Source organism: Balaenoptera musculus, chromosome 2 (genome assembly GCF_009873245.2).
Source record: "Balaenoptera musculus isolate JJ_BM4_2016_0621 chromosome 2, mBalMus1.pri.v3, whole genome shotgun sequence".
Taxonomy (NCBI): Eukaryota; Metazoa; Chordata; class Mammalia; order Artiodactyla; family Balaenopteridae; genus Balaenoptera; species Balaenoptera musculus.
The window spans coordinates 49522427-49536338 of NC_045786.1; the positions used below are offsets into that span (position 1 = coordinate 49522427).

The 13912-nt window shown below is 46.3% G+C and overlaps 1 protein-coding gene across 3 annotated transcripts in view; it reads right to left on the reverse strand.

The window, feature by feature from the left end:
• Nucleotides 1-13912, reverse strand: part of IGF1R (insulin like growth factor 1 receptor) — a 307831-nt gene that overhangs the window by 22228 nt on the left and 271691 nt on the right. For all 3 annotated transcript variants that reach the window (XM_036843818.1, XM_036843817.1, XM_036843819.1), the window contains exons 11-16: nucleotides 10702-10985; nucleotides 9260-9396; nucleotides 8633-8792; nucleotides 4888-4990; nucleotides 3938-4008; nucleotides 42-271 (exon numbers count right to left, since the gene is read on the reverse strand). In XM_036843818.1, the coding sequence (XP_036699713.1) occupies nucleotides 42-271; nucleotides 3938-4008; nucleotides 4888-4990; nucleotides 8633-8792; nucleotides 9260-9396; nucleotides 10702-10985 (985 nt within the window). The remainder of the gene's footprint in view (nucleotides 1-41; nucleotides 272-3937; nucleotides 4009-4887; nucleotides 4991-8632; nucleotides 8793-9259; nucleotides 9397-10701; nucleotides 10986-13912) is intronic.

Consider the following 13912-nt stretch of genomic DNA (forward strand, 5'->3'; position numbering starts at 1 on the left):
CCACAAGTGTGCTCCCCGACACTTGGGGGCCCTTCTCTTACCACGTGGTGACAGTTGAACTCCTTCATCACTGAGGCCTCGTTGAGAAACTCAATCCTCTCGCGCATGCTGGCAGCCTCGTTCACCGTCTTAATGGCCACCCTGGTCTCAGGCTCATCCTTGACCACGCCCTTGGCGACACCTTCGTAAACCATCCCGAACGAGCCCTGCCCCAGCTCCCGGCTCATGGTGATCTTCTCCCGGGCGACCTCCCACTCGTCAGGCACGTACACTGGGGAAGAAGAGGCCAGAACTGAAACAACGGGCTTTGGGCAAACTCCAGGCCAAAGAGGGCAAGATGCCACTTCCTAGAGCCCACAGAGGAGAACAGCAGGAGACAAGGATATGGCTTGTTCTGGAATCTCCCACAGGCTGTGGATTTCAGCAAGGCCACTGTACAAACACTAGAATTTCAAGTCCTCAAGGAGTTCTAGATAATTCAAAGATACCAACAGCATGTAAGAACCAGAAAGTCGTCCAATTTGAGACATTGCTATAAGTATAAAATTCATGCTGGATTTCAAAAAACAATGTAAATATTTCAATAATTTTTTTACTGACTGCATATTAAAACTGATAATATTTTGGATATACTGAGTTAAAACCTTATCAACATGTATTTCACCTGTTTCTTTTTCCTATTTTATATGTGGCTACTAGAAAAATTTCAGGTTTCTTATAGGACTGGCACTCTATTTCCATTGGCAGCTCTGCTGTAGTCTGGACAGTTTCTCTGGCCTTGCCAGAGACCCTGGGGTGATGGATGAGGTACGGAAGCAACTGAGCTCTGGCACCGAGGGGCATTCAGTGGTGACCAGCATGGAGGGACAGCTGATGAGCAGAAGGGCCTCCCCAGGGCTTAGGCCTGGGGCCTGTGAACTCAGGGACCTCCCACCACTGGGGTGAGGGGCTGGGGGGTGGAGCTTGGTAATGACTAAGCCTGAATATGATTTCCTGTCCAGCCTATGCTTCTGGTCAGATTCAATTTGGTTTAAGAAAATAAGTAAGTAATTCTAGGCAGGAGGAAGGAGAATGAAAGAGGGAAAGGAAGAAGGGAGGAAAGAAAGAAAACGAAACAGAAGATCCATCCTACCACTCTGATGGGTAGGTGAGAACTAAAATAATATCAACCTGCTCTACAGCTCCATAAGAAATTTCAATTATTATCATATTCTTCTAATGCTGTGTGCTTACGTCCTTGCCTGAGAGAGGAACCCTTGGCATGCTCCACTGGTAGGAAAGAGGTGGTCCTGGCTTAGAAATGCAGAAGGACTGAGAACCTGGGATGGCATCTGTTTGCCTTAAGGCTTTCAGATGTTAACCGTGGGCCTGCGGCTGGATGTAAGAGAAGCAGTGGATTGACAGCTATATTCCGACACCCCCAAGTCCCAGGTATCTACCTTTAAGTGATGTCTTAAAGCAAAGATGTCTATAAATTAGGCCCAGGAGATACCACCAATTTACACCTCTAAGGAATTTCCAATAGGGACTATGTTAATCAATCTAGAATTTTCTTTCACATACATTTTTGTATTTCATAGTACGTATGTATGTGTTCAGGAATTTCACAAATGGAATTACAACCTCCATATGGCTTAGACAGCTTATAGCCCTGAAGAAGGGGCTGATGCTCACTTAGGAGAGTAAGTATGCAAGACAACCCAGTAGATAAGACTCTTCCTGATACCCCTCAGAAAGTATAAAGAGACACTGTATATATCCATTTATCTCTGAAAATCCAGGCTTGCTTTTAATCAGAATTAACTATGTAACACACCATGAAACATGGAGTTAAAACCAATCACATTCATTCCCTAGGAGGTAGCTGAAGTCAATACTCACAATCCTTTCTCTCAATTCAACCCAATAACTCTGACTTTAGCCAGCAGTCCTAAGCCCTGCCAGGCAGGAGAGGTTTACCTGCACAATGTTATCAGCGTTTCCCTGGAGGGGATTTTCAGTGTACTCTGGAGAATGGTGACATGCAGATTAGCTTCTGGAGAGAGAAGTTTTTAAAGCCTTTTTGAACTGCAATGTCATTTTGTTGCCCCTTGAGGAAACTAGCTATAAGATGCTTGTCAAAAGGCTGAATAAATTAAGTTCAAATAAGGTGACAGTCTTCCTACCTGTTGGCCTGGGTGACAGTAAGTTTTGTTTGTTTGTTTTTAAAAAAGCAAGAAATATTATGAAGGCACTCTGGAAAGACATAAAATTTGAATTCCAATCGCCGTTAGTGTCTGATATGATTGTATTTGTGCTCTCTCTAAACTTCCTGGATCCTTCACAGTCAAAGCTACAAATGCCAATCTTCTATGCTTTATTTCAAAACCGAGCAGATTTTTGCAGTAGTCTTACTCCACACTGATAGAGCTGGAAGTGGCCTTGCATTTTCCTTATAAATCCCATTAAGTGTGTGACGACTCCTCACCTTACTTGATTAAAAAAAAAAACTATTATTTATTCAAACAATGCATAAAAATCGTCTTGCCTTTTTTTTTTTTTTAAAGAAAAAGATCCTCTCCACAAGTAACTACTCTTTTAAGTTTGGTGTGTATCTTTCCAGAACATTCTCTTATATGTACACACACACACATACATACAGACATGTAGGTGTGTGTGTACATATATATGTCTTTTAAAAATACAACTTTGTGAGACCTTTATATAAAGAAGAATAATGTCCTCATTATTCTACCTTGCTTCGCATTCAGAGGAGTCTGCTTTTGATTGGCTTTATTGTAAACACAATTTGAATTAGAAATTATTAAAGAAATCACAGTAATAAAACTTTACACACTTATATAGTGCTTTTAAATTGTTTTCTCATTTGATCAGGATGAGCAATTAGAATAATCATGACTCTTTATTTCACGTCTCCTGCACACACACTTCCACTTCTGAAGCATGAGCGAGGCAAACGTGTCTTCTAAATACATCCAGCCGATTCCATGCACTTATTTATTCACTTGACAAACCCTGGCCAGCTGCTCCTGTGGGCCAGCTTGCCGGTCTCCCCAGCCCCCAAGACCTCACAGTCCTTCCCCACAGCGACTGCATCACATGTCAACAAGATGCCAGGGGCTGCCTCATCCTGATTTCTCAACTGCCTAGTTCTGTGACCAGGGCGAGTTTCTCCTCTGAGCCTCATTACCCCACTGATAGACAGATGAGCATCAGACAACCCATCCTATAGGGATGCAGGGATCAAATGGGATGGCATTTGTGAACGTCTCTAGCAAAGTGCCAGTCAGTGGTACCCAATGACCAACGTCTCACCCCGACTTACTTTGAAAAGTTAGGATTTTGGCAAACTTGGAAGACAAGACAGCAAATAAGGAAAAAAAAACTTCCAAGTCAGACTGTCTCAGACGTTTAACTAAATGGCTCTCATGAGGTACTACCAGAGGGAATGTGAACAGGCCATGAGGGTAAGAATTGTTAAGACCCCAGTCAGGAGGGAATGAACAGAAAATCTCCAAGATACAAAAATCAGAGAAGCCGTAGTGATCAAAGACAATTATAATGACATGAAACTCAAGCTGAAACTAGTTTAAAAGGACTGTTTTGTCAGCTGCAGCATATCTTCCAACTAGATGTTGACAATTATATAGCTTTTTTCATTCTAGCATAAAATTTCAAGCAATTAAATAAATGGATTACTGTGCTGGCCACATTCATCTCTGAAGCCCATTTTTCCTTGGGGCAGCCCAGACAGTCCCAGAATTTTTGACATATTCAGTGAACTGCTCAAAACATTGGTTTAAAAAAAGTGTTAATGAAGATGGATCTGAGGCCAAAGGTACCTCAAAATAATGCAAATCTCTTCCCCTGAATTCGTAACACTCCCGAAAGCTCCTGAGCTGGGACCCCAGACAGTGACTGTAGTTTAGAAGCTTACCATCGGCTGCACTGAAGTACTCCGGGTTCACAGAGGCATACAGCACTCCGTTCCCCAGCCTGCTGTTATTTCTGTCAAAAAGGATGAAATTCAGGTTAGAAAAAAAAAATCCCCACATACTTTTATATGTACTTTCATCTTTGTTACCTCAGTTTTATTTGTTCTGATTCATTAAGGACCGGGAAGGGGTGGTGGAGGTGCTGTCAGGACAGCTCCACCACACTTGCTAACGCCTCTTTTGGCTTCTTCAACGGCCTCAAATTAGAGCTTTTTAAGAAACATTTGTTTCTTTACTTTGTTGGAAATTGAAAGGCTTATTTGATGGACAGGGTTAAAATATCATGTTTGAAAAAGCTTTGCACAAGCAGCGGTATCTGTGATGGGACAACCAGTGTGGGGATGATCCAGACTCCGAAGAAAAAGTCTTCTTCTGTTGTTGAATCATTAGAAAATATTCTCTTTTTTCTGTACATTTGATTGGAAAATCAGGTTTTCTTTTTTTTTTTTTATAAATTTATTTATTTATTTATATTTTTTATTTTTGGCTGTGTTGGGTCTTCGTTTCTGTGCGAGGGCTTTCTCCAGTTGCGGCGAGCAGGGGCCACTCTTCATCGCGGCGCGCAGGCCTCTCACTGTCGCGGCCTCTCACTGTCGCGGCCTCTCCCGTTGCGGAGCACAGGCTCCAGACGTGCAGGCTCAGTAGTTGGGGCTCACGGGCTTAGTTGCTCCGCAACATGTGGGATCTTCCCAGACCAGAGCTCGACCCCGTGTCCCCTGCATTGGCAGGCAGATTCTTAACCACTGCGCCGCCAGGGAAGCCCCCGAAAATCAGGTTTTCTGATCCATAAGATAATTCCTCAAACTTCTCAAAAAGTTCATCTTAACTTGGGTTCAAATCATCAAACCAGTCAGACACAGAAAGTATCTGAACTTTTCACCAAGTCACTCACCTTTTTCTATGGAAGACGTACAGCATAATAACCAACCCTCCTACTATCAGCAGAACAGCAATGGGCAGAGCGATGATCAGATGGATGAAGTTTTCATACGTTGCTACAGAAACAAATGGGAAACAAGAAAATGTCACGAGGTGAACAAACTGCTCGTGTCATTTGTTTATATTTAGCTGGGAGTATGGATAAAAAATCCCAAGAATTCCTTTATTGCCTATCATGAACTAGGAGTTCTGAAGGTAAACAGTATTGTACATAAAAGAAAAAAAAAACAAACCCTGAGTTATTTGTAAAAAGATTAAATAAGTGCCGATGGAGGAGTAAAGTCATTTTTATTTTCAAAGTACAGTGTATTCTGAAATAATAGTTCAAATGATGGATTCAAGTAAAATAATCTTTGTAAACAGTTTGATGACTATTAGTGGAACTGCATACATTTGCTAAAAAAAAGAATAGATTCTTATGTATTATAGTGCTCAAGCTGTACTGACTTTTATCTGTCTTAAGACAGTTCCACAGACAATTAAAAAAAACAAAAAGTAACTGGATGGCACCCCTTGCCAAAGCTGCTCTGAATACGACCCGAACATCAGAGTCTATAGTTACAAGTCTGAGACCACAGGGCTCCTGCCTGCTCATCACCATCCTCAGCTCTTAGATGACAGATGCCAGGCTGGACGCTGATCCACACACTGGAAAATTCTGTCAGACGCTGGTAATCAACACGTCCATAGGTAGCATAACAACCAGACAAGTGGACCACACATGCTGCAAGGATGCAGGGAGGAAGGGAGGGGGGAAGGGAGTCAGGGGAAGCTCGCCAAGCACAGAGGATGGTTGGAAATGATACTGGAGAGAAATCAGGGCTGGCTCCTAAGGGGCCTTGTCCAAGCTAAGCACTTTGAACTTCATTCTGCAGATTAAGTGGAACCAGTGTGAGCTCTCCAGCCCCACAGTGAACTGGTGGGATTTGTGTGGGAGAGATGGCTGTGCCTGAGGACAGCCTGGAAGGGCTGGCAGCGGGGAGGAGACCCTGCCCTGTCTGGTGAAGCGGGTCGGGGGGTGCCCTGGGCATGTTCTGCATCACCCAGCTCAGACCTCACCAAGGAATCACTGCTCCTTTTCTATGAATGAGAAAGACTCACAGAGATGAACTGTCCTCCCCAGGGTCACACATGCAGCTGGCTGGCCATGACCTAGGGATTGGAACCCAGGCTTCCGGCACCCCGGGCTCATGTTTTCCCTACGAAGCAAGCGCCCTGGAGGCTCTGAGCTGAGGCGGTGGTGGTGGCTACAGAGGCTGGATTCCAGAGGTATTTCAGAGGCAGAATCAATGAGATGCGGGTTTGAATGAGAAGTGGGTGGCAGGAGTGAAGGAAAGGGGAGGGGTGGCTGTGAGGTTCCTGGCCTGGGTGGTGGGTGGATTACGGGGTCACAGACTGAGCTGAGGAACAAAGGATGGAGAGAGATTTTGAAGGTAGCAACTGTGATTCTGGTTTTGTGCACGAGGTGTCTGAATTGCCTGTGGGACACCCACGTATGTAGAAATGAAGTTGGAACTCACTGGGGACCAAGTTACATCTATTGTAGATCACCCATCAGTGATTATTCTGCCACTAAACACTACTATTATTATTACTCTGTGAGGACTATTAAAGCTATTTTAATTTTTTTAATTAAAGATATTTTTATCAAATAGCTCTAAAAATGGATACAGGCTCCTGCATTTCCTAATTCTTGAAAATACTTGCAAATTAACACGGACTTTGGGAAGCTAGCGGAGTTTCTTTTTTGCCCCCGAGGACTATGTCTTCTATCTCTATCACTTACACTACTGGTCAGGTTGTACCCTATTCTTTTTGAGTTTCACATTTCAATGGGGACATGGAGAAAGTGGAACACACCCAGAGAAGAACAAAATGACTGAATGGCTAGAAAATGGTTCTATGAGACTGGGCTACAAGAAAAGGCCCCAAACCTGAGATTATTTAGTCTGCTGAAGAAAAGCCTAAGGAGTAATTTAATAGTATTCAGGCACATGAAGGGTTCCTAAAAGGAGAGCAGTTGCCAGAAAGCTTCCAAAGCTTCCATCTCCTCTGAGGATTGAACAGGAGGAAGGGAGACTCAACCACAGCAGGAGAGAATCTTGTCTGACACAGGGAAAAACTTCCCAACGGTAAAGCAGGCACGCAGATTTAATTTCCCCATGGTGTATGCCAACTCCTGCTGGAAAGATGCCATCAGAGCGGCTCTTGGGTTTTCCACTGGCTCCCGGCACTCACAGGGTTAAAAACGGGGGAGCAATGGCAGAGAGGAACCTGTCATCTCTGCAGATAAGCCAAGGTCACTGAACCCCAGAAGCCAATGCTGCTGTTTCAAAGAACACAGCATCACGCTAGACCTCTAAACCTAGGCTCTATTCCTCAGGGATGGATGTGGAAAGGGGAGGAGAGGAGAAGAGAGAAAAAAAACTTCTTCGGGGAGGGCTCTGGGAACATTGTGAGAGTTCCAGCGCTGGAGTGTGTGGCACCAGCCAACTGGAAAGAGTAGGTAAAATGGACCACATGGAGAATTCAGACTATTTTAGATGATGGAATTATCTTCTTAAGCATCTGTTTACCCCTCACACAGTGCCAGGCTCATCAAATGCTACCTCAAGGTCTGCAATTCTATCCCCGCACATCCTTTTTCTGGTATCTGTCACTGTGTAGACTTCCAAATACCATGCATGTCTTTGACTAGGCGCTAACCAGGTGGACTGCTGGATCGACTGAATCCTGAATTTAAAAACTCAGACTCCAGACCAGAGTAGCACAGATGTTGACACCAGGAGAAACCAGAGCAGTGGGAACTGCCCACCTGACCCAAAAGTAGCACCACTAAGCAAGGCGGGACTGCTTTTTCTCGCGGAAGCAGTCAGGAATAGTGTTATGCCAGATTTGATCCCATTATCTGAACATGAAATAATCTTAAAAATTTGGTTTCTAATACAAAATAACAGAAACTCAACATGTAAATAATAAGGGATATTTATGTCACCAAACAAAAATACTGAATTTTCTTGGCCAAGCAAGTATAGTGCCCTTGTGCTCATACATTTTACAAAACTCACTGTTAAAATCTAAAATCCTCACCTAGAATGGCCTTCTAAGAATTCTGTCTTGTCGACGGTTTGAGCATAAAGTCACCACATGGCCCAGTCTCTGTGCCAAACAGGGAGAACTGTGTGTTTTCAAAGTGTGTTGCTGCTTTAAAAGTGCATCTGGTATTTTACCGCTGAGCAGTGACAGGGGTGATGCCTCAGCCTGGGATGCTGTCACGGCGACTGCTGCTCTGGAGCAGGCTGGAGCAGAAGGCCCCCAGGTTTCTGTCACCCCTTAGGATTCTAAGCCCTGAGTCGGAGCCCCAGTCAGCATCCCTGACGAGGCAGGAGGCAGAATGGTCAATTCAATGCTTTGTAAAATGCTTTGGACATAAACCAAGTGGAGAGCATGGGCCCCTTGCTGTCTCCCTCAAAAGAGGGGCTCAGACCATCTCCCTGCCCATCAGATGAGGTAGGGACTCCAAGTGTGGCAGCTCCCCAGCCTGAGCTCCTAGGTGAAGTGCTGGCAAAAGTGTGACTCTTCTGAAAGGTGGCCGACAGAAATCAGAAAACCAGAGAGCCAGGATGACGACCCAGGTTTCCCCAGTCCCAGCGCCACCTGCTTTCTGTTTTCCCAGCGACTCCCTCCACAAGCCTTACTTTTGGCCTGGACATAGAAGAACACAGGATCAGTCCACGACCCGTTCCCAGAGAGAGAGGTGGCCTGGATCCGGGCCGTGTAGTTCCCCGGGTTCAGCCGGTTTAGCTTGGCCCCTCCATACTTCCTGTACTCCTGTCTGGACACACATTCCCGCTGATCCTGGAGGAAATAAAACATATGTGTCAATTTCCCACAAACACGCCGCCTCGCCTCTCGCCTCCAACCTAACACTGACCCCAATTTGCAATAAAAGGGAAAACACCCAGGCTTACATTATGGCAGTCCTCCAGTAACTCTAAGCACACCTGACCTTTAACCAAACCTTATTTCTTTAACCAAAAAGAGTTCCAGAAAGATTAAGTTGTTAAGACCAATCTCTAGGCTGAAAGATCGTTTTCTGCAAAGAAACAGTTTCTCGAGGGTGAGGATAAGCCAGCTCCTCGCACACTGTGAGAATTCCCCAAAGAGCATGGAGTTGGTAAAAAGACCTAAATCCTCACTGACTTACCTCCTTATTTTATCGTTCAAAGTCTTGAGCTAACCAGGAGGTGCCCTGTGTTGAAGTGTAACACATGCTACACCTGCAACAGAAACGCACCCACACACGGCCAGTGCCCCAGTCTTACCTCGACTTGTGATCCGTATTTTATTTCATACATTAAAATCAATCCATTGGGATTCTCAGGTTCTGGCCATTTTAAAAAGATGGAGTTCTCAGGCCTTGGCTCCCAGGTCACTGGCCCAGGAATGTCATCTGCTCCTTCTGCGCAACAATTGAAATAGGCGATAAAGTTAGATTCGAGTCCTCAGGGAGGGAGAGAAAAACACTGGACTAGCCTAAGAACACCCTCCCCAACCCCTCGTGCAGGACTGCGGACAGCGGCCGCAGCAACTCCTCCTGACCTGGCCTCGCACACACAGCAGGGGTTTTGGAATTGGAGCAACCTCATGACCTGTAAGTCTCAAGATGCCACCACACCCTCCCTTCCCCTCAGTCTCCCAACAAAAAAGCCTACTCTCAAGTGCAGGAGGAAAATCTTGGCAAATTGAGTCACTTAGGTCTGGTACTCGGCTTCTATGCGACGCCATCGAACACAAGCATCATCGAAAAGGTGCTGAGTGAGCAGAAGCAGCGGCATCCAGCCTCCAAGCCGGGACCCAGATCCTTCACGCTCTGCGTCTGCACGCGGCAGATGCAATTTCTGCGCAGGTGTAAAGGATGGTCCCCGAGCCCGCCTGGGAGGAAGCCGCCAGGAAGCTGGTGCTGAGCGCGAGCTCGCTGCCTTCATCAGCGATTCCTGAAGCTGCCGGGTGAGGCTGGGGTGCCTGCTCTCTTGCTTTTGCTTCTTAAAGCAGTAAGCCAAGTGGTGAGCAATGTCACTGCAAGTTCCAGCTGGGAAACACTGAGAAATCAGCTGGGCTCTGTCTCTCCTGGGAGGGTGAGGAGGCTAAGGCTGGGTAGGCTGGCAGCAGCACGTCGGTGCCAGAACTGCGCCCAGGAGGCCCCGCTCCCAGACTGCAGACACTGTGCTCTGTGCTACCTGCCAGCTCTGCAGGGAAGTGAACCGGGCAGTTCACCCATCCTGAAAGATGGATGTATGGCTGTCTAAGCCACAGGCAGCTTCTAACTTACAAGGGGAAGGTGAAGATCAAACAAGCAGGACCCAAGGCTGCTTGGGAGCGGACCTTGAGGAGCAACACTCAGTCAGAATCAAGGCAGCTAAATGGGGATTTCACTGAAACTTGAGAACTCAGGAGGGACCTGGCAAAAAAGGGCCATGGGAATGCACAATGCAAACAAAGGAGAAGGAAAAGAGTGGACCCTGCATCGAGCTCCCTGCTCTCGAGTACTCTGTATGGAGAGACTGGGGTGGGAGTGGGGTCACGATGCGTGAACTCCATTCCCTGGGCTGCTGGGCCACCAAGCTGCCTGCAAATGACCACCCGTTCTTTAATAAGCAGGACTGAGACTAAGGGTCATCGTCCTGGGTGTTGGCCTCTGTGTCTACAAATCATAGTCTCCGCTAGGCTGTGAGTCGGGCGTGGGGTGAGCTGGATGACACCGTACCTGCAGGCATGGTTCTTGCAAAGACAAAGTTGGAGGCGCTGCAGCCGAGCTTCTCAGCTTCATGGTTACAGCTGTGGATATCGATTCGGTACAGAGTAAAAGGCCGGAGGTTGGAGATGACAGTTCTCTCCTTGTTATCCACTCTGCTCTCGAAGAAAGGGTACTCGGTCTCGAGCTCTTCCAGGTCTGTGATGTTGTAGGTGTCCACCACCGTGGTGTTCCTGCTCCGGCTGGACATGGTGGTGTTGGCGACCTGCATGACCTCCCTCCGCTTCCGTTCAGGTCTGCAAGGAAGAGAGAGAGAAATGTGGCTTGTGAGTGAGGGCTTCCACCTCTTTTGTCTTTTCTGTGACTCGAGTTAGAGAAAGAAAAGAAAAATCTTCACCTTGGAATAAAAGGAGCTACTCAGCCCCCTTGCATAAGAACCAACAAATAATACAGGGATTTCCTTCCTCATTATTTATTTTGCTTTCTCTACACTGCAAACCTCAGCCTCAACGTGCAACCTGCCCCCTGGCTCCCCAAGTGGTTACTCGATGGTACCTAGAGGCAAACTAACGCCTCAGTCCCCCCAGTGGGGAGGCTCAGGGGCACCCGGGCTGTTTCCTCAGAGCTGTTACAGTGGACAGGGACTGGGGAAGGGCGGTCACCCGGGATGCTGTCGGGAAAGCAGGGGGCCAGCAGAATGGCACGTCCCGATTCTCTGTAAACAGCCGCACTTCCACACCGTGTGACCAGCAGCTAATATCGTGGCCAGCTTTTCCCACACCCACCGATGGGACAACTTACTCCTGTCAGAAAACCTTGTTTACTCTTCAACATCTGTTGATATTTCAGTCACTTAAACCAAACTTTGTGACTTAAACTATAAAGGCAGAGATCAGTGAAAGGCACTCGGCACCAGATACTGACCCCAGAAAGGAACTCATGACCTCAGGCTGCCATCCTACTTCAAGACACATGGCCACGGACAGCAAAGAGTGTCATACTCAACCTGACTTGACTGGTTTTAAGCTCTAAATAAACTGTTCTTAGAAAGAATTGAAAGAAATAAAAATCGTCTTTGGAGAATTTAGTTGTAAACCAGAAAAGCTTCCTTTATGGTTTATTCAGCCGTTCTGTTATCCAGACACTCCTTTTACCTGAATTCTGACGGAAATCGTGTGGACATCAGATGTACGCCTCAGTAGGAGGCGTGAAACACCCCAAACGTGAGGTTCTTATCAACTGTGGCCCCTCACCATGGGCAAACTAGGGTATTATGTCTGTCCTGTGAAAAGAAAGGACAGCAAGTGCGACTAGACTTCGGAGAGAGGCCATCAAGAACGCAGGGTGGACGCATGCGTTCATCAGGGGAATGTGGTGTAGAGGAAACTTATTTTGAACTCAACAATGCAAACACAAGGCATTCGTGAAATCTGTGCCACCCACAGCTCTGCCTTCCTATCACCTGATCCTGTGTTCTTGGACTGATGAGGAAAACAGGCACTGCCTTGTAAGTATCAACAGAAAGCTAGGGGCTCTTCAGTGAAACCTTTCCGAAGCCTGGACTCACAGCCTGAACCTCGGACAGGTCTTTGGGAAAAGACGGCAATGTAGCCGGCAGCCTCTGCTGGAGGATAAACAGATGGCTCCTGCTGGCCTGTCTGGGATGGTCTAAATCCATCCTTTTCTGTGTCCAAAGGAAGTAACACCGGCCAAGCCCCTGCTGGCCCGGGGGGGGGATGGACTGTGTTGAGAAGCAATGCAATGAAGGGAAAGAGCCCCAGTGTGTGGGGAGGAAGGGCCAAGCCCCAAATCCATAGTTGGTGAATCAGGGTGGTGGAAAAGCCACTGAACCTAGGTTCTAGTTTTAAAACACCTTTGAGCTCTTTTCCATCCTCAAATTTTCTGATTCTCGAGACCACACATGATATACAGGATATCTGGACTAACACATAAACTGCAGCCATATCAATCACCCGTGAACAGGAGATGTCACTGGCGGGGCAGGTCGGGAGGTTCCATGGTTTTAACGGCAGGAGAGGAGGGGGCAGAAAGCTGCTAAGTGACCGATAGCTTCATTCTGAAAAGGAAATAGTGCCTCCACTTCCAAAAGGTCTTGATTTCCTGTTTTAATGATTTCTCAAAGTAAGATGTCTATCTTTGACTAGTATACAAATATCAGGAAGGTCACGTGACAGAAAATAAAAGTCTCTTTCAAAACCATTTGCTGCTACAACCTAAGAGAGCTTTTAAGGGGAAAGCAACTGCAGGATAAACAGAAGCTCGGGACTGCTGGTGCCCCTCTGGGTCGGGAGCTGGAAGAAGAGTGATCCCCAGGAGCAAGTACTGGCAGTGGGCTGGCAGCTGGGGCGCCATGGGGGTCAGGAAACGGGCTCGTAGGTACAATGCTGGCCTGAATCTTGCTCCTTTGCCCAGATTGCAGGCATGAGGTTGTTTCTAAACTCTGCACTACAATTTTTCAGGAAGAAAAAGAAGCCATCAGTCACCACTCTGTTTCCATCTCCATCCCAAGACATCACAAGTCTGCCCTGCTGAATGTCCCTCCACTTTTCTGTTCTTTCTTTCTTTCTTTTTTTTTTTTTTTTTTTTTTAAAACAAACTTTTAAAGTTAAAAAAAAAAAAACTAACAAAATTTTGTCATTTTAACCACTTTTAGGTGCACGTTTCAGTGTCATTAATTACATTCATAATTCTGTGTAACCATCACCACTATTTCCAAAATCTTTCATTACCCCAAACAGAAGTTCCACACGCATTAAGGAATAACACCCCATTTCCCCTCCCCACAGCCCCTGGTAACCTCTAATCTACTTTCTGTTGCCATGAATTTGTCTGTTCAAGATATTTCATACACATGGAATCATACAATATCTCCTTCTGCGTCTGGCTGCTTTCACTCAGCATAATGTTTTCAAGGCTCATGCATGTGGTAGCCCATGCTTCAGAATCTCTCATTCCTTTACAGGGTTGAATAATATTCCATTGCAGGGCAAGACCACATTGATTCATCCATTCATCTGCTGGTGGATACATGGGTTGTTCTCAGCTTTTGGCTATTTGAATAATTCTGCTCTAAACATTTATTTTCCTCCGCTTTTGTCCCCACTAGGCAGAAGCAGAGGCTGGAGCAGCGGAGCAGACAGATGCCCTAGGGTCGGGCTGCCTGGCTTGGAAAGGCTGTCTTTTGCACGGCTTCACAAACTGC